We start from the raw sequence: 26443 nt of genomic DNA on the forward strand, positions 1-26443 counted from the left end.
AAAACTCTCATCTTGGGTCCTAATTCCTCTAGGGCTTAATCTCCCATCTCTTTAATTCTGTGGTCACCTTTCTTTCAGTTCCATTTGTTCTTTTTTTTCAATATGTAGACACATGTCCTGTTTTGATGACTCACCACTTTTTATTTTTTAAAGTAATAATATATGTACCCAGCACAAGAAAATACAAAAAGGTACTGTATGAAATGTCAGCCTCCCTTTCACCTTGCAATCAAGCATTCAGAGATCACCAGTTAACACATTTTCCACCACCCTTTCTTTTCCATTTCTACCACCAACTCTTTAAATCAAGCACTCATTTCTTCACAGCTATATTCGAATAACAGGTCATACAAGTTTGTGTGTCTTTCTAGGTGAAACCATTTTTCTTCTATCAGGCAGAATAACTCCAAATTAAAAAATGTCTGGGAGAGAGGAGGAAAGTGCTGGAGAGTGACATTGGCCAAATTATATTGTTATATCGTGCTCATATATGAATATGTAACAACAAATCCACCATTATGTACAACTATAATGCACCAAAATGCAGAAAAAATGTAAGATCTGAGCTAGACTTTGATACATAAGACAATCTATGATTCCAATTGTCCAGTCATAGAATTTCTTAAGAATTTGCTATATAAAGAAAAAAAAAAAAAAAAAGACTAGCAAGAGGCTTTATAGAAAGACAAAAGAGCATTACATAATGACAGTGGGGAGCTTATCTGAAGCCTACTGTATAGCATAATATTCTGTAAATTTTTATTAAGTTATTGAAATGGTCAATTAACAAACATGTCACATGTAGGGATCAGAAAGGAAAATAGTTTCATTGCAAAGGAGAGTTCAGAATAAGGACTAACAAAATATGGGGGCCATAGTAATCCCACAATTATTAATATCAAGTGAATAAGAAATGTTTGCCAGGTGTTGTACTAGACTTCTAAGCATTTTTATTATTTATTTCTTAATAATTCATAACAGGTCGCATTTTCTTATTCTTTTATATAGCAGGAAACTGATCTTGGGAAGGGTTAGTAAATTTCCAAGGATATCCAGCTGATCTGTAGTTAAAAGTTAAATCCAGTTCAATTGTTAGGAACAAGGATAAAGAAATCTGGAGAATCCTGGAATTTGTAAACTAGAATTTGAGGGTGCTTACAATATGCTAGCACCATACAAGGTGTTAATGAATATCAAAGAAATGCATTAAATATGGTTCCTTCCCTGTAAAGAATTTATTTGCACACAATATTTTTTTTAAACTTGCTATCAAGTTGTTTTGAAGGTGACTTGAGCCTTTTTATTAGTGCTTTCTTGATTTCTCAAATTATAACCCTCCTGAAGTAAAGGTCAGTTGCTGCTATTTCCTTTGAATCTCCTTACAAAGCATAGACCAATATTCACTCTTGCATTTTCTCTTTTCCTGAATTATCACCAGTCTAAAATGTGACAGATATCCCAGGAATGAGCAATGGAACATGGAAGTCCCTGACTCATTAGAGTAGTGGTGAAAATTGGTGAAATCAAGAAAAAGTGAAAGTGTATCTTCAACCTGTTTGCAGAGTGGGAAAGTACATTATTCTGACTGACATAGTCCTTAATCCCCAGTCCTTGGAGAACATTTACTAGTCACAAGTCATGAGCCCACTGGCATAGGCAACTATTAAGATGTATCTCTCAATCACTGGGAATGAGGCTTTGCATTTTCTTTTTTACATTCAAAAACAATACACTGGACCACTTCATCCTCTAGACTACAGTATTCCCTAAAGGAGTTTATAAACTGAGGAAACAGAATATATAACCAAGAGAGGATTTAAAAATGAATATCAATTCATAAACAACATAAAAATAAGAATGTTTAATAAAGCATAAGGAAAATTCTTTCAGGGAGCAGGAATGAATCAAGAGAATATCAAACTATTAGACTGGGCTCTGAAAAGGACTATTTTATGGGGAAATAGCACCATAATTCACATCAAAAAAATTATAGTTGTGCCGTGAAATGCCGATCCCTTCAATCTCAGAATGGCTGGATGGGCCAGGATTGGGGGCAGAGCCTTGGGAAGTGGCCTCCAGGTGTGAAAAGGCTGAACAGGAGGTTCCTCTGAGGGTATTGTGGCCTATGTATCAAACTAACCTTGACAGCATATCTTCTAATCACCAAAGGAGGCGAGCACAATGGTGGCATTTGGCATGTGCTAAGTGGAACCAAGAAGGACTTCAGCAGCCAGCTGAGAGTGTGATGCTGCCTGCTGTAGTCAAGAGACCCCTGGAGTTGTTAGGAAGTTGATGTTCCAGGATGCCTGGGGCTGGGCATGAAGCCCAGAGTGCAGCCAGCCAGAGGAAAGGTGCTGGACGGCTAAATAAGATGTCCTGGTAAAGGCAGCTCTGAGTGATAGCTCCAAATCTTGGACTTTGAATATTTCAAGCACTTCCATGTATCTGTGACTGATGTGCCCTTTGACCAACTTAGGAACCAGAGGACTCTTTAAGCACATGGATTTCTTGAAGATTAGGCCTTCATCCTCTTTTGAAATATTTGATAGAAAGAGTTCAAATAAATGGGTTAAAATTCTATTCTTATTACCCTAAAAAAAATCAACATTATATTTCATCAATGAAGGAAGAAGAAGAGCCAGAGAATTTTGGGAATGTAATTTCAACAGTTAAAAAAATTTGCTTTTACATCTTTAGCACCTTCTTAGGCAAAGATTGCCACGATAATTATCAGTAATCATCAAGAATGCAGATACTGTATTATTAATAACATTTTGATCTGAAAATATGTGTCACATTTCAAGAATAAAATTAGATACAAACAAGTTTAATTTGTGGAATCTAGCTCAAGTTTCTTCCTAAAAGTTTCAAAAAGACATTATTTGGAAGTTCAAGACACCTTCTGTATTTAACATTTTTCTTAATGCTGTATATATTATATTTGCTATTTTATGTTACATAAAGAAAAGTAAGGAAATGTAAAGAAATAATCTCACTACGTCCACTATATATACAGCCAAATCTCTTCCATGTTTCTCTAGGACGCTATATAAAATATTTGCATTATTTTCTTGGTGTACTATGACATAAAAACACTGGAAAATACACTCAAAAAATCACCTTTTTCTACTAGAAAATATTCAACCTTTCCTATTGCAGGTACATCAAATGAGAAGGGGATAGGAAATGATGTGCTGCATGGAGGCAACAGATTGGGCAAAAGAAATTGTAAGAAAAAAAACTGCTATTTCACGAGAGTAAGGGAATTCCCGGAACTATAATACTACTGGGGGAAGAAAAGGGAGGACTTTCTGTTTTTAAATTGTAGAAAACACAGCTTAATTTTGCAGGGTTGAAAAGATAGGATTAACAGGTGAAAAATTGTCTCGTAAAATTAAAATAAATATGTGTATTTTATTTGTATCATTTAATATGTGAGATATGCAAAAGTGATGCAAGGCAATTCTGAATGGTATGCCTAGCAAGGCCAAAAAGAAGTTATGAGAGAAGCCAGGTAACCTGGCTGCCCAGTCAATGCCTTTATCCACGAGTCTGAATCTTCCTTTCACATCATCTTCTCAAATTATCCATAGGAGATTTATCCACATACTCAATAAGAAAAATATTTCTAATTATATCCAACCATTCTTAATATGAATGGGAATTATGCAGGGACATCAGACTGCCAAGAGGTTTTTTGCCAAACAATTCCTTTTGACTTAAGAAAGAAGAGGCAGCTGCATTGTTTCCATAACTATCCATATAAAAGAGCCTTCGGAATGAGGCTGACTCGTCCTGCTTTAAAAAGCTCCAAGGTAAGTGGGAGCAGGACCGGTCTTTCAAGAGGGACACTGGCCACATCGCCTGAGCTACTGCTGGTTCTGGTACTGCTGTCTTGCTACTTGGCCTTTTACACCTATGAATTCTGTTGCTTTCTGCTTATAATAGCAAGTATTTTGCAAATAGAATCCCTCCCCTTTGGTTAACCAAGTGCTTTTCCCTTATCTTTTACAGAACTGCCTTACTTCCAGGCTACATCTTCTCACTTGCTAACAAGGTAAGATTTGGACTAACCAGTCCTTGGAGGTGAATTCAAAAGGCTCTGGGATGGGTTTGTGTCACTTAGCAACCTTTGAGAAAATGCTTACCTCAGTAAATAACCTCCAACAACAGTAAGGAGGTGGAGAGGGACAGAGAAGGGGAGGGCTTTCACTGTCTTGTGTATGACTCAGGTACTAGTGAGGTGACATTTAAGCAAGAGAATTATTTATATTAGAATATTATTGTGCCTAAGGAAAAAAAATACACCACTCAGATTTCCTTGCTAAAGTGCTCAGATTTTGATAAAAATGTATCCTGCTATTAACATTCATTCAGTAATCAGGATGCCCAAGAAATAAGATAGGAAGTATCCGTGAAGATGCTCCCTTTAAACTTCTTTAAAGCTCTTTAAAAAGTCACTTTGTGCAATGCTGAGTGCTATCTAAAATGAAAACACCATAGAATTTTATTTTTCTCTAATAAAGGCATTAATCAGCCCTATTACTACACACTGCACTTCTAAAGAGGAGACTGGGATAGGGGATTAAAATGATTTCAAGTAATTTGATCATGCAATGACTGCAGTGGCATTCTTTGCCAAACCAAGCATTCTACTGATGCCACTGGCAACCTGCAGACAGCACAGTCTGAAGCAACCGAGGCCTGCATTCTTTAGAAGGAAATTCAGAATAGCAAAGGGAGCACTGCTTTGGATTTTATCATTAACTAGTCTAACTGGGTTAAACTGACTGACTGGATTTACTATGCAAAGAAATTTTGTAAGAGTGACTCTCTTCTAAGCACTCCACTAAAAGGGAAAACAAAGGTAAACAAAACTATAATCTCCAAAAATTCACTTTGAGCAAACTTGTCTATACAGCTAAAGGAGAAAATAAAGTTCTCTGACTTTGCATGGCAAGACATGGCATTTTGTGACATTATAGTAAATGACATTTTATATGCAAATGGTAGCATAAACTATTTCACATTACTACTTGTTCAGTAGTAACTATTTTTTTTTCAAAGTATCTTCATGCTATCTCATGGGCTGTGAATTAAGAAAAGCAGATATTATAATCCCTAAAGATTAATATAATCTCTACAGTGAGATCAAGTGACTTACCCAAGGATACAAGCAACTTAGCAGCAGTTCTGAGACCCATTTTCTTGATTGGAATGTGAGCCTTGGAGGATGAAAGAAGACAATGTATGCAAAACTGTAATATAGTATTAGGTGCATGGAGACCTTGGATGCATTTCAGTTTTTGTGATTATGTTTGTATCAATAACTAGCTGGTGTACAGTAGAACTGCCTAGCGGAATTTCCAACTGGGCCCATGGAATACAACTAATATAAAGATCTACTGTTAAAACAGCCCTTCAGACTCTACAGTGTGAAATGTTTTATCCCCTTTAGGACCTCTGAGATCAGCAGCCATGAGTTCAGACTCAGAAATGGCTGTTTTTGGGGAGGCTGCTCCCTACCTCCGAAAGTCTGAAAAGGAGCGCATTGAGGCCCAGAACAGGCCCTTTGATGCCAAGACATCAGTCTTCGTGGCAGAGCCCAAGGAATCCTTTGTCAAAGGAACTATTCAGAGCAGAGAAGCTGGGAAAGTGACAGTAAAAACTGAGGCGGGAGCGGTGAGTATAGACCCAGGAGCCTGCTGTATTTCATTGAATTGGGACAGGTAAGGTTTGGTCACTCAATTGACATTAATGGTTATCCTTCTTGTTTACTAGACTCTGACAGTGAAGGAAGATCAGATTTACCCCATGAACCCTCCCAAATATGACAAGATAGAGGACATGGCCATGATGACCCACCTGCATGAACCTGCTGTGCTGTATAATCTCAAAGAGCGCTATGCAGCCTGGATGATCTATGTGAGTGTCACCTACCAGGGGTCTTTATCATCATCACTGCATACCCTACCAGCCCACTGGCTCCACTGAAGCATAAATGGATCCCAAGTAGTGACCTATTTCATTTTCACTAGTAGCCTAACTAGTTAAATATTCATTACTATTGTAATGAACTGTGTAATAAATATTACACTATAGTAAGGCACAGTACAAACACCAGCACATCTTTTTCATTCAGAGCCAAGGAAGGTCATTATCCTTGTTGGTTAGATTGACCACAGGTCTCTTGATCAAATATTTGAGCAGTAACTGATTATATCTCAACTATCTGCTCACATCTTTCCCATTCCAATTGTAGAATCATTCCAAGGAGGGAAAAGATAAACATTTTATCACTCAAAAATTATTTTTAGGGACAAATTTCACTCATTTTCACTTTGCCCAAATAATGGTGATTTGCATCTATGTGTTCTGGTTGCTTCTATTTGGAATGCCACCTCTTCTGTGAAACCTTTCCAACTTCCCCAGGCAGAATCAGGGGTTGTGTCCCATTGTTTCTGTCCTTGCAATCACATTAGTCATGTTTTTCCTGCATCATTCATTACATCACTGTCTTCTGCATTGACTGGGAATTCCTCAAGGGACACAATCTCATTTATTTTTTATTCCTACTGCCTTTCAGGGACCTGGCACATAGTTCACTTTCATTAAATATTTTAAACTCAATATGTTATGTTACACTCATATTTTTGCATAATTTAACCAGTGCTATTATTTAGCTGGGCAACACCTATTACAGGTGTATCTAATGTTTACGATCAATATCTATTTTAACTGGTTGTTCTGTTCTGGACTAGTCATCAAATGTTTTAAAATTCCTTTGTTGTAATCATAATGTATTTACATCATTTTTTCCTGTATCTTTATAACTTAAAATAGTTTGCAAATATATTTCCAGTGTTGTCATATGTCACATTTATCTTCTTAAAGGTAAAAAAATATATATAGTTTATGTTGTCTTAAGATTTACTACAGTTCACCTAATCACTCCCTTATTGTTGGACACTTAGCTAATATCTAAATTTATGTTCTTATAAATTTGAATTATCTTAATTCTGCAAAGGAAGTATGTGCCTCTTTCTTTAAAAGAGTACAAATGTCTCATAGTACACATTTAAAAACAAGCAAACAAACAAACAAACATGTTTTTAGAGTTCCTACCATGTGATAAAGCACTGTGACGAGTTCTGAGGGTAGCGACAAGAATTCTGAATTTTGGTCCCTTTCCTCAGGGATGTTGTTACCACACCAACTAGTTCTCATGCTGATCGCTTAAAGAAATGTAGACCATTCACTTTTAGCCCTCCTTTTTTGTTAAAACCCAATTAATTAAGAAACTGAGCAAATAACAGAAAAGGCCTTTGGGTAGTAATTCTTTCTTTCTTTGCAAAGACCTATTCGGGACTCTTCTGTGTCACTGTCAACCCCTACAAGTGGCTGCCAGTGTACAACCCAGAGGTGGTGACGGCCTACAGAGGCAAAAAGCGCCAGGAGGCCCCGCCCCACATCTTCTCCATCTCTGACAATGCCTATCAGTTCATGCTGACTGGTGAGTGGGTCAGATGCTTTGTGTGTGCATTACATTTCTAGAGCAGAACCATAGGGGGGAGAGAGACAGAGAGAGAGAGAGAGAGAGAGAGAGAGAGAGAGAGAGAGAGAGAGAGAGGGTGGGAGAGAGAGAGAGAGAGTCTCTGACCAATTTCAACATACTTCAAAACAATTCCGTTGAGTTGAGGCGGGTGTATTTGTGAGATATTACATAAGGGTTGTCCCTGATTAGATAATTTACTTTTGAATGACTGAGAAACTCAAATGTTTGAACAAAAATGTAAACATATCTATGTGTACATGTACACACATGCACACACTCAGCCATACAAGCACACATACAAACTGAATCTCCACCTACCATGAGCCAAAAAACAGGAGAGTAAACCTTGCTCTGGGGTTTTATTCTTAATATCATAAATTGTGACCAATGAACATAAACTAAACATGGCACAAATGCTATTTCTCTTTCCCAGAGCCAATTTGAACAGGCCTAAGATTTTAAAGTATATAAGATATTATGACAGTTATGTTATGAATTTGTTTCCTGCACTATTGCTTCAGCTAGACTTATCTTAAGTACCCAGCATCCCCCTGGAAAGAGCTTAGAGAATTCCTTGTTAGAATAAAACACCAAAACAAACTTTTACCTTCCCCTAAAAAATACGACTAAACTCATGAGCACTTTCACAGCTACCTCCTTGTACTATATTTCTTACTTTTCACACACTAAAAATATCTCCAACATCCATTTTTCATTACTTCTTTCACCCACAATAAATATGTCATTAACATAAACTGTCATCAAAACCCAACTGAAGAGTCAAGTCCACTTTTGTTATTTATTTAATGTTAAAGAATTGAAAAGGAAGTCTGGTACTTCAGAAAAATAGAGCCATGTGATTATACTCTGGCTTTCAAACATTTTCTTTCATCACAGAATCTCCTCCCCAAATGAAATATTTCTTGGAAGACTTGAACATAAAACAGATAAAAGTGGCAGTGTTCATTTTAAATGGATGAATGTATGCAAAAGTAGGGGAGGGAGTAAGAAAGAGGGGTACTGGAAAGATGGCAGACCTAGGACTCATCAAGCTCAAAGGACTGCAAAACCCAGGTTGAAAAATACTAAGTTCATTTCATTTTACTTTACTGTCACTTACAAATGTACAAAAAAAAAAAATATTAAATGTTCACAATTTCTCTTTTGTAGACCGGGAGAATCAGTCAATCCTGATCACGTAAGTAGATTTTATGCTTTCCTTTCATGGCTGTGATAGCTGTTAACTTTGGGACCTCATTTGATTTTGGTTTGATTTGACAGTGGAGAATCTGGTGCAGGGAAGACTGTGAACACCAAGCGTGTCATCCAGTACTTTGCAACAATTGCAGTTACTGGGGACAAGAAGAAGGAGGAGGCAACCTCTGGCAAAATGCAGGTGTGTGTCTTGTCCCAGGCAGAATCCAGGCTCTGTTAGGGCTCTCAGGGAAGAAATTCCTGAGCCCCAGATGCAAGGACTGCTCTCTTCTTTGCAGGGGACCCTGGAAGATCAAATCATCAGTGCCAACCCCCTACTGGAGGCCTTTGGCAATGCCAAGACTGTGAGGAATGACAACTCCTCTCGCTTTGTAAGTCTCCTGGACACTATGATTGGCTCTGTCCACTGGTCAAAATTGATGGGATGCTTGTGAATACGTTCTCTGAATCTTTTATTCATATTATATTACACTGACTTTTTTCTTCTGAACATGGATCAAAAACCCTGTCTTGAAGGATATGTGGCTTTTTCTGAGTTTTTCTTAACCTGTCATTATATTGTTATTCACAATTTTAAAATTCTCATTTACTTTCAATTGATGATAATTGCATGCCTTTATGGGGCACAAAATGATGTTTTAATCTATTTATACATTATGAAATCCAACTAACATGTCACCTAACATATGTATCAAATTCACGAATTTTTAAATGAAAGATAAAATTCACTTACAAAATAGGAGAATATTTTTTAGTTCTTGACACAAATAGTCTCTAAATTGATTTAATATTAAAAGCATTACCATCTCAAGTGTTTTAGAGTTTGAAAAGATTTGATATTATTGAAAAATATTATTTTTATATTTGATATTATTGAATAATGTTAGTTTTCCTTTCAAGGGTAAATTTATCAGAATCCACTTTGGCACTACAGGAAAACTGGCTTCTGCTGATATTGAAACATGTAAGTGCTCAAATATCCTTAAAAATATTTCCTGTTCCTTATGAGCTATAAAATTTGTACATCACAGGAATTTTTATACTTTTCCCATGTATGCTTTGTTTTCTTCCAGATCTGTTAGAGAAGTCTAGAGTTACCTTCCAGCTTAAGGCTGAAAGAAGTTATCATATTTTTTATCAGATCACATCAAACAAGAAACCAGAACTAATTGGTAAGAAATATTATAATTCCTTTTCAAAATTTCTGTAACATTACCTATGAATGTATGTCTGAATTTTGTTGAATTTATATGTACTTTATTTATTTATTTATTTATTTATTTTTGTGGTACTAGGGATTGAATGCAGAGCATTCTACCATTGAGCTACATCCCCAGACCTTTTTATTTTTTATTTGAGACAGGATCTCACCAAGTTGCCCAGGATGGCTCAGATTTGTGATTCTTTTGCCTCCACATCCTAAGTAGCTGGAAATCCAAGCATGTGCCACCCACCCAGCTTGTTTATTTAATTTTTAAAATAACTTTGTAGGCTAGGGGTGTAGCTCCATGGCAGGATGCTTGCCTACTGTACACAAGGCCCTGTGTTGGATCCCTAGCATGGCAAAAACAGCTTGTAAGTTTGGTAAAATGTATATGTGCTCACTCAAAGAACTTATAAGAAAGCAAAAGGAAAATTAAAATAACACCTCCAATTTCTATAAGTAGTTAAATTTTATCCTAGTCATTTTCCATATATATATCTCATTACATATAGCTAAATACATACAATTTACATAACTGAAATAATAGTTACATGCCCTTTTGTAATTTTTCACTGAGCCTATCATGGTTTTCTCCATGTCAATAAATATAGATCTATGTTACTACTTTTAATGGTTGCATAGTGTTCCATTCTAGAAATAAGCATGATTTACTTAATCATATCCCTATCTTTTAATGATGTTTAGGTTGTTTTCAAAACTGAATTTTAAATAGTCAACACTGTAATTACTACTTATAGATATAACTTTTTTCATATGCAGTTATTTTTGGATTATAATGGTGTTTAAAAATAGGGAATGATAAGAGACGCTATGATAACAACTTCAAGGGGTTTAAGATAGTGGTACATATCCTTTAAGTGCCCCTTCACTGCCCATCAAGCATCTTTCAACCAAGCATCATAAAGTGATCTCAAAATTTGTCTAGAAATCTCTTGCTTTGATGATGAGGATGATTATGCTTATCTTTGCTCTTTTCTACGTATTCAGAAATGCTTCTGATTACCACAAACCCATATGATTACCCATTTGTCAGTCAAGGGGAAATCAGTGTGGCCAGCATTGATGATCAGGAAGAGCTGATGGCCACAGATGTAAGTAGAATACACAAAAACTGGAATTACTGCATTGGGTCGGAGCAATGGTCCATTTAGATAAATACTTAGTCTCCAATAGAAATAGCAAAGAAAGATTGAAGTATGAGGAGCATACACATGCCTCCTGGAGTCAATTAAAATATTAAGATGTGCCCCTACAACATTTTATCTTACCTTGATAGTCTAAAGGTTTATTACTTTGGAACCAAACCATTTTTTATATCTATCTGCAACAGACCAAACTACCTCTCAAAACAACTTACTATCCTTGTTCCCTGAGTTTTCTTTTTGAATCTTAAGATGATATACACATAAAATTAGACTGCTCTGCCCTGGTTTTTGGTTGAACAGACCTTTCTACACCCAATCTAAGGAATCTCTTGCCCCCCCCCCCCCATTAATACTGGTAGTTTCTTCAGATTGACCAATAAGTCAGGAAGGGGAATGTGAACTATAAAGTGTGCAAGTGTGTGGACTGTAACCTAACAGATATATTACTGGTTATTTGACAGAGTGCTATTGATATTTTGGGCTTTACTAATGAAGAAAAGGTGTCTATTTATAAGCTCACGGGGGCTGTGATGCATTATGGGAACATGAAATTCAAGCAAAAGCAGCGTGAGGAGCAAGCTGAGCCAGATGGCACTGAAGGTATCAACTGAGTTGATGTCATATTTGTTTGAATCACATTCTTGTTTCCTGTGAGTTTTCCTAAGAAGACAAATTTACTTTTAAGAATTGAGTGTTAAAGTATACCTAAATAATCTATTATGTAAAACATGAGTATTAGTTAATTTCCATCATTTCTAAAGTTCTTTAGGTCAAACTACCCATAACCAAGGTCTTTAACTTAATGAAAAAATGGGCAAGAATGTTCAAAAAGTTATACATAAAACACTCTACAAAACATATATATATACTTTAAAAAATTTAAGGAAGTGGGTATCTTTAGACTATAATAAAATTGTTCTTCCCTTTCTTCCTTTTAGTTGCTGACAAGGCAGCCTATCTCCAGGGCCTGAACTCTGCTGACCTGCTCAAAGCCCTCTGCTACCCCAGGGTCAAGGTCGGCAATGAGTATGTTACCAAAGGCCAGACTGTAGAGCAGGTAGGAGAATAATTTGAATTCATCACCAGGATAAAAAACATTTTTATAGCCCTCATGTAACTTTAAGAACTCTGTCTTTCAAGGTGATCAATGCAGTGGGTGCTCTGGCCAAAGCCATGTATGAGAAAATGTTCCTGTGGATGGTCACCCGCATCAACCAGCAACTGGACACCAAGCAGCCCAGACAATACTTCATTGGGGTCTTGGACATTGCTGGCTTTGAGATTTTTGATGTGAGTTGGTAGTTGGCTGGTGAAGAGATTTTATAGTAGGACAATAAAGAATTTATGAATATTATGGCTTTTTTCTTACAACTGTCAGTTATATTAAGACTTAAAAGAGATTGATTTGGCAGCTACTAATCATTTATTGTAGTGGCAATTCCACTTCTATGAGAAACAATATACTTAATGATGACCCAACTTGCTATGTGGTCCAGAGGGAGTTATGAATTAATTTGGTGTTATGGAGGGAGAAGGTTATAAAAATCCCACAAAACAAAATGAAGTTAACATGAAAATATCAATGTAAACCTTACTGATAAACAGTATGCTCTGAAAATATGGTGGAGAAATCATTTGGAAATACTTACAGAGATAATAAAAGCTTAGAAAACTTTATAGAGTCAGCATTAATAAGTGAAATTAGCTTTTAATCTCATAAATGTGATATCATGAAATAAAAATTCATATTTGATTATGAAATACATTTTTCCTGCTGATAGTTTTTGAGAAGTTTATATTCTTCCCAATTATTAAAGTAAAATTTGGGCATTACATAAAATATAAAAAAGCAAGGGAAAATATTCCACATAATTGTGCTTTATATCTAGTTAATGTTAATTTTAACATTTTGGTGGAACTTTTACAGTAGAAGTGTGTGTTCTCATATTGCATTTAATTTTTGGTATCGTGAGTATTTTTTCTTTTCACATCAAAGAAGAGATGCAGTAATTATTGCTCCCTTGAAATGCTGACCATAGTGAATTTCTCACAATGTAGACTCCTAGACAATTTCTCATGGGTTACAAGTTGGCTCGTAAGTCCACTGAAAGCTATGAGCCCTCTAATAGATGTAGAAGATAATGGGAATAAATACGGAATGATTAAGTAGAAACTCAGGAAAACACCGGAGTAAACTTAAGCAAATGCAGGGAGAAAATGTTAATACTGACAGGATTTTCTATAAAATGGCAGAAGAGAATGGTAGATAGATTCCACACATCCTAAAACCTCCTATACTTTTTACTTTTTATTTCAAAGGAATCTCTTTGGTCCAATGATTCTCACATCTATCATCTAAAGTCTATTGGACACAAAGTTTTAAATTTAAAAGTAAAGTATTTTTTTAAATGCTCAATTCTCTTAAGAGAGAAGTAAACACATCTATTTATTTAGTTCAACAGCCTGGAGCAGCTGTGCATCAACTTCACCAACGAGAAACTGCAACAGTTTTTCAACCACCACATGTTCGTGCTGGAGCAGGAGGAGTACAAGAAGGAAGGCATCGAGTGGACCTTCATTGACTTTGGGATGGACCTGGCTGCCTGCATTGAGCTCATCGAGAAGGTATCCTCCTCTGTCCACTCAGTCCCTTCTGCCTGTGTACTCTGCTTTTAACATTCACCCAGATGACCTTTTACCTCATCTTCAATCCAGCCTATGGGCATCTTCTCCATCCTGGAAGAGGAGTGCATGTTCCCCAAGGCAACAGACACCTCCTTCAAGAACAAACTGTATGAGCAGCATCTTGGAAAGTCTGCCAACTTCCAGAAGCCCAAAGTGGTCAAAGGCAAGGCTGAGGCCCACTTCTCCCTGATCCATTATGCTGGCACTGTGGACTACAACATCACCGGTTGGCTGGACAAGAACAAGGACCCCCTGAATGAGACTGTGGTTGGGCTGTACCAGAAGTCTTCATTGAAAACTCTAGCTTTCCTCTTTTCTGGGGCTCAAACTGCTGAAGCAGGTATTGCTCAAAAGTCTTAACATTTTCTGTAGATATTACAAAATGTGATGTTAGTTTGAGCCTGGAGAACTCATAGTCCTTGGCAGAATGTTTGCTGGTGAAACCCATTATTCTCCTAAGCATTGAATAGGTAGGCTGGTCTATAATTATATATGTGTGGCTCATGTCACTACAGATAGGGGCCCTACTTGCAAAGGGTGAGAGAGGAGGAACTATCATGCACTCAACCAATAAAAGGCCTCAGCTTCTGTGATTCTCTCCTGCTTCTTCCACTACACTGAATATTTGGGGATATTTATTATAATGCAGTGACTGACTTCTGCCTCTCCATACTTGTTTTATTGATGGTTTCTGAAGTTAGTGTATTCCTTAATGTCCAAATATTGGGGTGTCCAAATATTGGGAATGCCCTTCACATTATTTCCCAAAGGAGAAAGAATCACAGAAAAGTGATGCAAACTTAGTTAAAAATACAATTCAAATAGAGGCACCAATAGAGTTGGAAAATGCTCCATTTGATGAGTGTGTGAAAGCACAGACATCTGCAAATAGGCAAGTGTAGCCCTGTTGATTCAGAACTACATTAAATGATACTTCTTTTCTTCTCCAGAGGCAAGTGGCGGTGGAGGTGCCAAGAAAGGTGGCAAGAAGAAGGGCTCTTCTTTCCAGACTGTGTCTGCCCTTTTCAGGGTAAGGAAGGAATTGTTCTTGCATTCCCCAGTTACTTTGGGAATTTTTTTTCCAGTACTAGGGAATGAACCCAAAGCCTCGAATATCCTAGAAACTGAGTTAAACTCCCAGCCCAAAAATTTGTTTTCAGAAACAGGAGATCTTCTTTTCAAGAGATATTAGGAAAGAACTGACATTATCTAATGACTTCTATTGATTTAACTTAGAGAGAAAGGATTTTAATTACTCAGAAATCGTTATCTCACCTTTCATGCTAAGTCAAATAGTGAAGACTATGTGATAGGAAATAAACTTAATGCTCTACATTCATAATCTAGTGAGTCCTGACAAGGAACAATGAATGACATGTACACAGAGAGACTAACAGACATCTGCAAGACTGATGAAATCTAGCAGATAACCTACAACAAAGCTCATATAGTCTCCTTGATCTTAAATTAATTCTCAACTATAACTGGTAGTTTTTTTCACTTATAAACTTTATGTCCTAAAATTTTACAGAGCTGGAAAGAGGGAGCTCTATTTATGAGAAAAAGTTCAAATGTGGTGCAGGCTTGCATTTACTTATTGGAGAACTTCAGAGTTTAGTAGAAGAGAGAGTGATTATCTAGAATGGGTAGCAGTGACCTTGTAAGTGTCTGTGGGTGGCCAACAATATAGGTAGAAAGGACGGTGCTGATGTATGTGAGTAACTTCTGCCAACTTAAATTCAGAAAAATGTACCGAGGAAGAAACTAATCTCAGGAGAAGCATCTGAGGTGTTCTTTCATATGAAAACAGTCCATACAGGTCATTCAACCCAACTATAAAAATTGATTTTAGAAACATTGCCAACTGCTCATTACCATGTCAATAGTCTGAGATGACTGGTTTTACAGGAGAATCTGAACAAACTGATGACCAACCTCAGGAGCACCCATCCTCATTTTGTGAGGTGTATCATTCCCAATGAAACTAAAACTCCAGGTAAGAAACTCTAGAATGAAAGCAGAAGACATGATTGTCACACTCCCTTTTCATAACTCTCCAGTAAAATCTATATGTATTTTTTAGGTGCCATGGAGCACGAACTTGTCCTGCACCAGCTGAGGTGTAATGGTGTGCTGGAAGGCATCCGCATCTGTAGGAAGGGATTCCCAAGCAGAATCCTTTATGCAGATTTCAAGCAGAGGTCAGACTCTCCGAATTATGGCATATCTTGAAGTTTTGTATGAACAAATTTAATACAAGCAGAACAATTTAGTGAAAATTTTTAATTAGCCACAAAAGTAAAAAGTGTACATCTCGAAATTCCTTTAAAATGTAGGTGTATTGTATTTTAAACACTGTGAAGAATTTTCATTGGACTTACCATGCTCCTGACTAGTTCACAGATATGTGTGTATTAACTTCAATTTAGTTATGAGAACTATCTTTTTGAATATTTAGTATGTTTGGATTATCTCATTTAATCATTATAAAAGCCTAGTAAAGATAAGTACTATCATGACCTCATTTTATAGATGAATAACCTGAGGTTCATAAAGGTTATTTGCCCAAAGTCACACATTTAAGTGGCTAAGTTGGTCACTCTGCTATGCATGTATAACTTCAAATAAGTCATGTTCTGTTGCTTCCTTGGTTGTATCTATCATCATTTTTCTCTCATACATAAGCTTCCAAGTGTTTCGCAGAAACAGAGGGGACATATCAATGTGACAAGTCTTTAGATCCTTTTTCTCCTTCCTAGATAAGCATATCTTGTATATTCAAGAATAGGGCCTGGGTGGCAACTGCAGGGAGTGGGTCTCTCCTAAGTCTAGGTCTGGTGGAGCTGGCAGAGAGCTGCAGTGCTCTCAAGATTTGACATAACCCTAAGTTTGATTTTAAGTGCTTAGGACAATTCTCCACACTTGAAGTACCTTCTACCAGATTCTTCAATAAAAAGTAACTTTCTTGGACTCAGGATTCTAAACAGCAAGTTTTCAAGCAGGGATAATATTATATTCTGTAGGCCATCTATAGCTTAATGTGAAAAAGATTGTAAAGTTCTTTCCTGAGAACAGGGTCTGATGAGGCAGAAACTGTAAGAGATGGTAAAATGGAGTAAAAATGGATAGCCAATAGGTTGACCATTCATGTAAACAGTGTCATCCTTCTTTGAACAAAGAATAATAACTTTTTTAAAAACTTTGATTTTTAAATAAATCACTTAATGTTTAGCTAATACTTGTTTCATCAGTAAACCAAATGCTTTTTTTTTTAAACTGCATTTGCTTTAACAGATACAAGGTACTGAATGCAAGTGCTATCCCTGAGGGACAGTATATTGACAGCAAGAAGGCTTCTGAGAAACTTCTTGGGTCCATTGACATTGACCACACCCAGTATAAATTTGGTCACACCAAGGTAATACTCTCTAAATCCGATCTGATGCTATTTCTATCCCTTTGAATTTTATGTAAAAATTTTGATCTATAACACTGCCCCCACACAGGTCTTTTTCAAAGCTGGTCTTCTGGGGCTCCTAGAGGAGATGAGAGATGACAAGCTGGCCCAACTGATTACCCGCACCCAGGCCATGTGCAGAGGGTTCTTGGCAAGAGTGGAGTACCAGAAGATGGTGGAGAGAAGGTACAAAAACATATTGTTTATTCATGTTTTCCAACCTCAAAAACACACTTGAGGTAGCTTATAGTTAAGACTCAACTATGGTAAGGACACTGAAGTAAGAAGGAATGAATGAGTCCCATAGAGAAGTGAGGGAAAACTTAGAGGATCATCACCATGAAATACATTCTGAGTGTTTGGCTAAAAAATCGAGAAGCATGAAGTGTTCATAGTTCTCCTCTAACAAGAGAAAATACATCAGTAAGAAAGCAGAGACAAATTTTTGCCATAGCACTTGGTTCTAATGTGAATTTATTAGGCAGATGATTAAACAGAGGACATGTATAGCATTTTCAAGAATGGTTTTATACACAATAGAATCCTACATAATCCTTCTTCCATGTTATCATTTCTGTTATTGAACCATTCATGACTTAAAATATTAAGGGCATTTGTGAAAGACTTTGTAGGAAGTTAATACAATGTCATCTAATTTGTTGCAGGGACAGAATTCAAAGACTATAGAGTTAGGCATCACTCAGGCTGCAGGATATACATGACCAAGACTTATAGTGAGATATGCATTTTACATTGCCACTCTGTACATTTGCACATATGTGGATATGTATGTGTAAACATATAACAATCTGCATGAAACAAATTTTATTTTTACCACTTGAAATCATGCTAAAAATTTCTGTGGCATTCTATCTCATTAACAATAGTAAATTTGGGTCCTAACCATTATGTATGTATTTGAATAAATAACTGTCTATATATGAGGGTAAATAATTCCTTCAAACTGAAATTAATTCCTTCAAATCTAAATTAAAGCAACTGTGGTCATATGGAATATAGTGCAAAATTCACACAACATTGAAATATAAAGCTAGAGATTGTCAAAGAAATTCTAGCATTTTTAATCTCATACCCCACATTCTTTAAAGGTTATATTCCCCTTCTGCTTCTCATACGGTATTTTATAAGAATGTCTGAAAGGCACTGAAGCACAGCAATGCTTCTCAAAGGGTGGTCCTTGATTTGCATTATCACCATCCCTTGTGAACCTGTTAAAAGTGTACAATTTCAGCTCCCATCCCAAATCCTCTAAATCTGACTCTTTGAAGGTGGAGTTCAGGAATCAGTATTTTATCAAGCCCATTAGGTAATTTTTATGCATGCCAAAGCTTGAGAAGCAGCAAGGTAGAGGAATGAGTGATTGGCAAGTCCTTGACTATCACCCCAAATATCACTTATAACCTGAACATTTGTAAGCAGGTGAGGATTAGAGTGGGGACAGAATCTCCAACTCTCATTGCCTACATTTCATCTCATTTCATCATTCACACAATACCTAATTTGCAGTCATTGAATTTTAGGGAGTCCATCTTCTGTATCCAATACAACATACGAGCCTTCATGAATGTCAAGCACTGGCCCTGGATGAAACTGTTCTTTAAGATCAAACCTCTCCTAAAGAGTGCAGAAACTGAGAAGGAGATGGCCACCATGAAAGAAGAATTCCAGAAAACCAAAGATGAACTTGCGAAGTCAGAGGCAAAAAGGAAGGAATTAGAAGAAAAGATGGTGTCACTGTTAAAAGAAAAAAATGACTTGCAGCTCCAAGTTCAGGCTGTAAGTTGGGGGTACCATCTTAGGTATCACTAATCAGAATGCAAATGCTAAAACTCAGGCCATTATAGGCAGTGGGCTGGAGAGTCAGCAGGGCAGACAAGCATTCAAGAGAGAAAGTTAAAGCCCTCCAGGTATCTCTTCATTGACTATTGAACCCCGCCCCCTCAAACAGCACCACAACAATGAGGTAGAAATGCCCATCATCTTTCATTCTACACAATTTAATCAAACTACAGGATTTATGTCTTTTCCTTTGGAAGAAAGTCCTTGAAAGTGATTTTAACATGGAACAATCCCAAATAAAATATTAAGGGGAGGACATCACAGAGGGAGATTTTTTTTTCCTGAAACTTCCTTGAATACTTTCTTGATGTCCATAAGTCATACATTTCAATATTGTCAGCTGACAAATGACAGTATTCAACACCAAATTTTCTTAAATTATTGTTAATTATTGATACAAAAATTCTTATCCACTCTTGCCAAAATTCTTTTTCACTCTTTCTATGATCACCATAGTCAGTACCCTATCACATCCACACCCAGATTGCTTCATCAGCGCCTAAATTTCTCTGCCTACTTCCAGTTCTCTACTATTCTGTCCAAACCACTCACTGCTCACTTTGGGGCCAATCATTTTAGAACTGCTTCCATCAACTTGGAAATGTAATTTATAAGACTGTTTTTCACTTGGAGAGAATTGAATTGGTCTGGTATAATTTACTCATCACAAAATCATATTTTTTTCTGATGAGATTAGTCTCTGCTGTCAAGTTTGGGCAGTGTAATAACTCCTTCAAGATTACAGAAGGAAAAGGAGTCCCCCCGCCTTTTTTTTCTTTATTGCCTCTACCTCCTTTAAATCTATTCCAAACTTTTTTCTATTCTCTCCAGAGACTTTCTCAGAATCTGTTCTATACCACTACATTCACTACATAGCTATATAGAGCACATTATATTCTTTTGTGTACTCAAAAGCTGACATGGAGGATCACTGATGAATATATATTCCATGGCTCTCTCATTTTCTGCCTGCTCTGGTCCCCTTAATTGGAAACAGGGTTGCCAGGAATTTTTTGATTACTTTACGCCTCATCTTGAATTTAAAGCATCATAACCAGGACCATCTTTCAGTACTACAAAGAAATGTATTTCAGTAGCAGCTGCAGGTTGAAGTTTTCTGGAAGGAATGTTTCCCCATCCCATTGTGATTTTCTTCCTAATAAGTTGACTTCTGCAGACCCAAATACTACCAATCTCTCAAGGTCTAACTCAAATATCACTTTTTTCATGAAACCAACCCTGCACCCAACTTCTCTGATGTCATGAATTACTTTCAACATTAATGATAGCTTTTGAGAGAGAGGTTTTTCTAATCTACTGTGGAATGTACTCTTCTAAAGGAACAGGTCAACAACCAGTATTTTTGTTTTTTTTTTTTTTTTTCCATATGGAAATGTACTACACGTTAATAATTGGTTCATGAAACAAAATCTGTGAAAACATAAATAAGTGAAACCCAAAGGAACAACTGCAGAAATTTATACTCTTATCAGCATAAAGAATTTCATTCTTTATTCTCAATTGTAATTTCAAGGAAGCTGAAGGTTTGGCTGATGCAGAGGAAAGATGTGACCAGCTGATCAAAACCAAAATCCAGCTTGAAGCCAAAATCAAAGAGGTGACTGAGAGAGCTGAGGATGAGGAGGAGATCAATGCTGAGCTGACCGCCAAGAAGAGGAAACTGGAGGATGAGTGCTCAGAACTGAAGAAAGACATTGACGACCTAGAGCTGACACTGGCCAAGGTTGAAAAGGAGAAGCATGCCACAGAGAACAAGGTATGAAGCGGACTCTGTCGTACTATATACAGGTTCTTCCTAGTGAGGTGGCAGAGCTCATCTCTTTCTTAACCTCCGTAGGTGAAAAACCTCACAGAAGAGATGGCAGGCCTGGATGAAACCATCGCTAAGCTGACCAAGGAGAAGAAGGCCCTCCAAGAGGCCCACCAGCAGACCCTGGATGACCTGCAGGCAGAGGAGGACAAAGTCAACACCCTGACCAAAGCTAAAATCAAGCTTGAACAGCAAGTGGATGATGTAAGTCCAGGATTATCAAGGAAATTATTTCTTCTAAAGGAAACTGGGCATTCCTACTCAACATAATTTATATTTAGCTTGAAGGGTCCTTGGAGCAAGAAAAGAAACTTCGTATGGACTTAGAAAGGGCTAAGAGGAAACTGGAGGGTGATTTGAAGTTGGCCCAAGAGTCCATAATGGATATTGAAAATGAAAAACAGCAACTTGATGAAAAGCTCAAAAAGTAAGTATGAAAGAATAGCTCAGAGATTTGCTTCTACTGCTGGGTATGAGCTAAATTGTTGCCCTTTGCTGCTTTTCTAAAAGGAAAGAGTTTGAAATGAGCAATCTGCAAAGCAAGATTGAAGATGAACAGGCACTTGGCATTCAATTGCAGAAGAAGATCAAGGAGTTACAAGTAAGTACATGATCTCCATCAATCTAATTCAACAAGAAGAAAATGACTGACACTAGAAATTCAGTTTGTATTTACCATCATTTTCAGGCTCGCATTGAGGAGCTGGAGGAGGAAATTGAGGCAGAGCGGGCTTCCAGGGCCAAAGCAGAGAAGCAGCGCTCTGACCTCTCTCGGGAACTGGAGGAGATCAGCGAGCGACTGGAAGAAGCTGGTGGAGCCACTTCAGCCCAGATAGAACTAAATAAGAAGCGAGAGGCTGAGTTCCAGAAAATGCGCAGGGACCTGGAGGAGGCAACCCTGCAGCATGAAGCCACTGCGGCCACCCTGAGGAAGAAGCATGCAGACAGTGTGGCTGAACTTGGTGAGCAGATTGACAACCTGCAGCGGGTCAAGCAGAAGCTGGAGAAGGAGAAGAGTGAAATGAAGATGGAGATTGATGACCTTGCTAGTAATGTAGAGACGATCTCTAAAGCCAAGGTACAACAGATATGGGAAAACTGATATTAATTCACTAGCTCATATGGACACATCATAGTTTACTCATGACACATTATATACAATAAGTCATTTGTGATTTGCAGTAGTCCAGAATGGTAAGTAGGAAAAATAATAAACTATTTCTATTATTTCCATTTAACATACGAACAAACAGAAATCCAGAGCCTAAGCACAGCAGCATATTGCCCCATTAATAATTACAGTACTAGCTTTAGGAAATTAGGTCATTTGTTGTCCTCAGTCCTCCAACTGGAGAATACAACTCTCCCACGGTTTTAATTATCGAACAGCAAGGTTTCAGTGTATAGAAAGGCAATGTAATAGTTTGTAACATGCTTTTAGAATATGTACCATATAACTCTTATGTAATCTGAAAATTAGAACTTACTAGTAATATTGCATAGAGCTTCATGACTAGCTTTTATAAATAAAAAGAAATAAATTCTTCTATATCACAATGCATATTAGATAATTTGACTCATGTATCAAAACAAGTATTATATATTTCATTTGGGGAGAAATTATAGCTACTGCAAAGATCACTATATTGAAAGGTCTTCACTTCCTTCTTTCACTTTTTATCCTGTAGGGAAACCTAGAGAAGATGTGCCGTACTCTAGAGGACCAAGTAAGTGAACTGAAATCAAAAGAAGAAGAGCAGCAGCGGCTGATCAATGACCTGACAACCCAGAGGGGACGCTTGCAGACTGAGTCTGGTAAATCTCCCCTCTTCTTTGGTGCCTAAGTGTGGTGGTGATGATGATGTGGTTAAGAACAAATGATTTGGTTGCAGTCTAATAAAAGCGACTGAGATCATGTGTGATTCATTGAAAGGCTCAGACTCTCAATCTACGTGCAAGGTCATTTTGGGACAACACTGGAAATAAATATTTCCATATAACTAGACCAAGCTCTGCTACAGAAAGGCCTTGAATACTTATTTTTCATAAAGGGGATGTTGGGATTCGGGGTCATTCCAGCATTGGCCCAAGGCTTCTGCTTCAGGACACTTTTTTTTTTTTTTAAGTTTGCATAAACATGAACTAAATTGCTGACTGGGGCAATGGACAGCCCAGTCTCTCAAAAGTATATGGAAGTGGAACTATGTAGTTAGACATTTTAGCTCCCTTTTTGACAACTATCACCAGGTTTTACATATTACATTGGCTAAAATAATCAGTTATGAAGAGGGCAAAAAAACTTTTAGCTGTATTTATTCATTTGGATCGATGTGGAATTTCCACCATAATTACCCAAATTTAGCATTGAACATGAAGATGTCAATATAGAATTCAATCATCTGAGTATTCATTTCAGGGGATAAGGATTAAATTTATTTTTAACATGGGTTTGCAGAATATTTTCTTCACTTAGAAAACAATGTGCCTTTTCTTTTGTCTAGGTGAATTTTCACGCCAGCTTGATGAAAAAGAAGCTCTGGTGTCTCAGTTATCAAGGGGAAAGCAAGCATTTACTCAACAGATTGAAGAATTAAAGAGGCAACTTGAAGAAGAAGTAAAGGTAACAATTATTCTAAGACTGATTTGTTTTGACCCCTGAGTTGACCATAATCAAATTCAGTTACACCAACTTTTAGAGGGTTTTGAAACTTAAAAATTAAATACTTAGACAACCAGTAAAATGAAGGCATAACTACCTCCACAGGCCAAGAACGCACTGGCCCATGCACTCCAGTCCTCCCGCCATGACTGTGACCTGCTCCGGGAGCAGTATGAGGAGGAGCAAGAATCCAAGGCTGAGCTGCAGAGGGCGCTGTCTAAGGCCAACAGTGAGGTTGCCCAGTGGAGGACAAAATATGAGACGGATGCCATCCAGCGTACAGAGGAGCTGGAGGAAGCCAAGTATGTGCACAGCAGTGAGAGAATGTACAGAAAACTTGGCAGTCAGTGATGCTTATTAACTAGCTTCTATTTGCCAATCACTACCAATCCTGTGTATTATTCATGAATAAAGCAAACACAGTCCCTATTGCACTAGACTAAAATCTAGTTAAGGAATAAAAAAAAAAATGGCAAATGAATACTAATTACAGAGCTTACATATGTCAAGCACACCAAGTTCATTGCTGCTTTAGGGTTTTGTACTGTTCCCTCTGTTAGGAATACTATCCATTCGGGTCTCCTTCTAGCTCACTCTGACTCTTCTGGGGGAGGACTTCCGTGAATACCTAAAGTAGTTGTCTGTCATTTACCCAACTTTACTTCCCTTTGTCATACTTATATCTGAAAGTGTTGTCATAGATTTTCTCACTTGCTTATTGTTTATTTCTCCCACTAGTTTGTAAGCTTCATAAGGCAGGGAACTTTTTTTTTCTTATTGTTGCCTCAATATCTGGTTCATAAAAGGAGCTTGCTGATGTTTGTGAGTGAACTAATAGATCACATTAGTATGAAGTTCCCAATATGCTTCAGTGTGCTAATAATTCATAATTGCTGTTATGTTTACTTCCCCCTAAAATTTTATATAATTTTTCAGGAAGAAGCTCGCCCAGAGGCTACAGGCTGCTGAGGAACATGTAGAAGCTGTGAATGCCAAATGTGCATCCTTGGAGAAGACAAAACAGAGGTTGCAGAATGAGGTGGAGGACCTCATGCTTGATGTGGAGAGGACCAATGCTGCCTGTGCAGCCCTGGACAAAAAGCAAAGGAACTTTGATAAGGTGATTCTTGCAGCATCCTCTGCTCTCTGTGACTTTTTTCTGTCCTATACAACAGGTAACCGCTCTGGATTTTTCAGATCCTAGCAGAATGGAAGCAGAAATATGAGGAAACGCATGCTGAACTGGAAGCATCCCAGAAGGAGGCCCGGTCCCTTGGCACTGAGCTGTTCAAGATGAAGAATGCCTATGAGGAATCCTTGGATCAGCTAGAAACCCTGAAGCGAGAGAACAAAAATTTGCAGCGTGAGTCCCTTTCACTTTCAATAATATTCATGACTTGAAGGTATTTCTCTCTCTTGTCATGTGTTTGGCTAAATCCTTACCTGTCTTTTACCCAAACAACAGAGGAGATTTCTGACCTCACGGAGCAGATCGCAGAGGGAGGAAAACGTATCCATGAACTGGAGAAAATAAAGAAACAAGTAGAACAAGAGAAGTGTGAACTTCAGGCTGCTTTAGAAGAAGCTGAGGTACAGATTGAATTGTATTACACCAACAAATTCAGAAAAAAATTAAGCACATCTGTGTAGGTTGTAAAAAGATACATAGCATAAAGTTAATGCCTTGCACAAAAACTTCTGACTGCTTCTTGCTAATGTCACTTTTTGTGGTCATTAAGGCATCTCTTGAACATGAAGAGGGAAAGATCCTGCGCATCCAGCTTGAACTGAACCAAGTCAAGTCTGAAATCGACAGGAAAATTGCTGAGAAGGATGAGGAAATTGACCAGCTGAAGAGAAACCACATTAGAGTCGTGGAGTCCATGCAGAGCACACTGGATGCTGAGATCAGGAGCAGGAACGATGCCATCAGGATCAAGAAGAAGATGGAGGGCGACCTCAATGAAATGGAAATCCAGCTGAACCATGCCAACCGCATGGCTGCCGAGGCCCTGAGGAACTATAGGAACACCCAAGGCATACTCAAGGTACATGGCTTCCAAAGATGGACCCAGGATGATTTCTGTGACTGCGGCCTGAGAATGTGGTATCTCAATGATCTCTTATTCCACAGGATACCCAGCTGCACCTGGATGATGCTCTCCGGGGCCAGGAGGACCTGAAGGAACAGCTGGCCATGGTTGAGCGCAGAGCCAACCTGCTGCAGGCTGAGATTGAGGAGCTGCGGGCCACATTGGAGCAGACGGAGAGGAGCAGAAAAATTGCAGAACAAGAGCTCCTGGATGCCAGTGAACGTGTCCAACTCCTGCATACTCAGGTGGGATTTAGCACAAGGAACTCCCCTGTGGATTGCTGTTTATGTGCCTGGAATACGCAGGCCTGAATTTTTTATATGACAGCCAGGTTTTCTGCTTTTACCTTTTTTTTCATTGTGTTATTGAGAAAACTCTCCTTATTTTATGTTAAACAAATATTATTGACTCACTTACTATAATATTCTGAGACTGATTCATAGTCTATTATTATTAGTTTCATTGACTTATTAATATTGACATTTTTATTGTGCAGATTGAATGTTGTGAACATTATAATTTTGTCCTTGTGAATATTTCATTGGTAAAAGACAATTATAATATTATAGAGCTATTTCGTCTATTTATGAACTATGCACTTGAAGGTGCTCAATATTCTATAAGATTTCTATTTTATTTATTTGTACTACTTAAAAAATTCTTTAATACTGAAAGCATTTCTTACTTGTAGTTTTTAAACTAATTTTTTTCAAAAAAG

General features: G+C 37.6%; 1 protein-coding gene across 1 annotated transcript in view; it reads left to right on the forward strand.

Moving 5' to 3' along the window:
- The first annotated feature begins 3797 nt into the window (after positions 1-3797).
- Positions 3798-26443, forward strand: part of LOC306657752 (myosin-1) — a 52777-nt gene continuing 30131 nt past the window's right edge. The window contains exons 1-35 of the mRNA XM_079134047.1: positions 3798-3815; positions 4015-4057; positions 5459-5682; positions 5782-5925; positions 7357-7513; positions 8726-8753; positions 8837-8951; positions 9049-9141; positions 9671-9734; positions 9844-9942; positions 10983-11086; positions 11602-11740; positions 12079-12197; positions 12281-12430; positions 13595-13765; positions 13856-14165; positions 14776-14855; positions 15734-15821; positions 15909-16026; positions 17120-17243; positions 17332-17468; positions 18824-19079; positions 20677-20919; positions 21001-21177; positions 21255-21400; positions 21484-21574; positions 21662-22051; positions 22662-22788; positions 23475-23593; positions 23738-23934; positions 24569-24752; positions 24830-24995; positions 25098-25222; positions 25372-25680; positions 25767-25970. Coding sequence (XP_078990173.1) covers positions 5479-5682; positions 5782-5925; positions 7357-7513; positions 8726-8753; positions 8837-8951; positions 9049-9141; positions 9671-9734; positions 9844-9942; positions 10983-11086; positions 11602-11740; positions 12079-12197; positions 12281-12430; positions 13595-13765; positions 13856-14165; positions 14776-14855; positions 15734-15821; positions 15909-16026; positions 17120-17243; positions 17332-17468; positions 18824-19079; positions 20677-20919; positions 21001-21177; positions 21255-21400; positions 21484-21574; positions 21662-22051; positions 22662-22788; positions 23475-23593; positions 23738-23934; positions 24569-24752; positions 24830-24995; positions 25098-25222; positions 25372-25680; positions 25767-25970 — 5178 coding nt within the window. The 5' untranslated portion in view covers positions 3798-3815; positions 4015-4057; positions 5459-5478. The remainder of the gene's footprint in view (positions 3816-4014; positions 4058-5458; positions 5683-5781; positions 5926-7356; positions 7514-8725; positions 8754-8836; positions 8952-9048; positions 9142-9670; positions 9735-9843; positions 9943-10982; positions 11087-11601; positions 11741-12078; positions 12198-12280; positions 12431-13594; positions 13766-13855; positions 14166-14775; positions 14856-15733; positions 15822-15908; positions 16027-17119; positions 17244-17331; positions 17469-18823; positions 19080-20676; positions 20920-21000; positions 21178-21254; positions 21401-21483; positions 21575-21661; positions 22052-22661; positions 22789-23474; positions 23594-23737; positions 23935-24568; positions 24753-24829; positions 24996-25097; positions 25223-25371; positions 25681-25766; positions 25971-26443) is intronic.

Source organism: Sciurus vulgaris, assembly GCF_902686455.1.
Source record: "Sciurus vulgaris genome assembly, chromosome: 3".
NCBI lineage: Eukaryota > Metazoa > Chordata > Mammalia > Rodentia > Sciuridae > Sciurus > Sciurus vulgaris.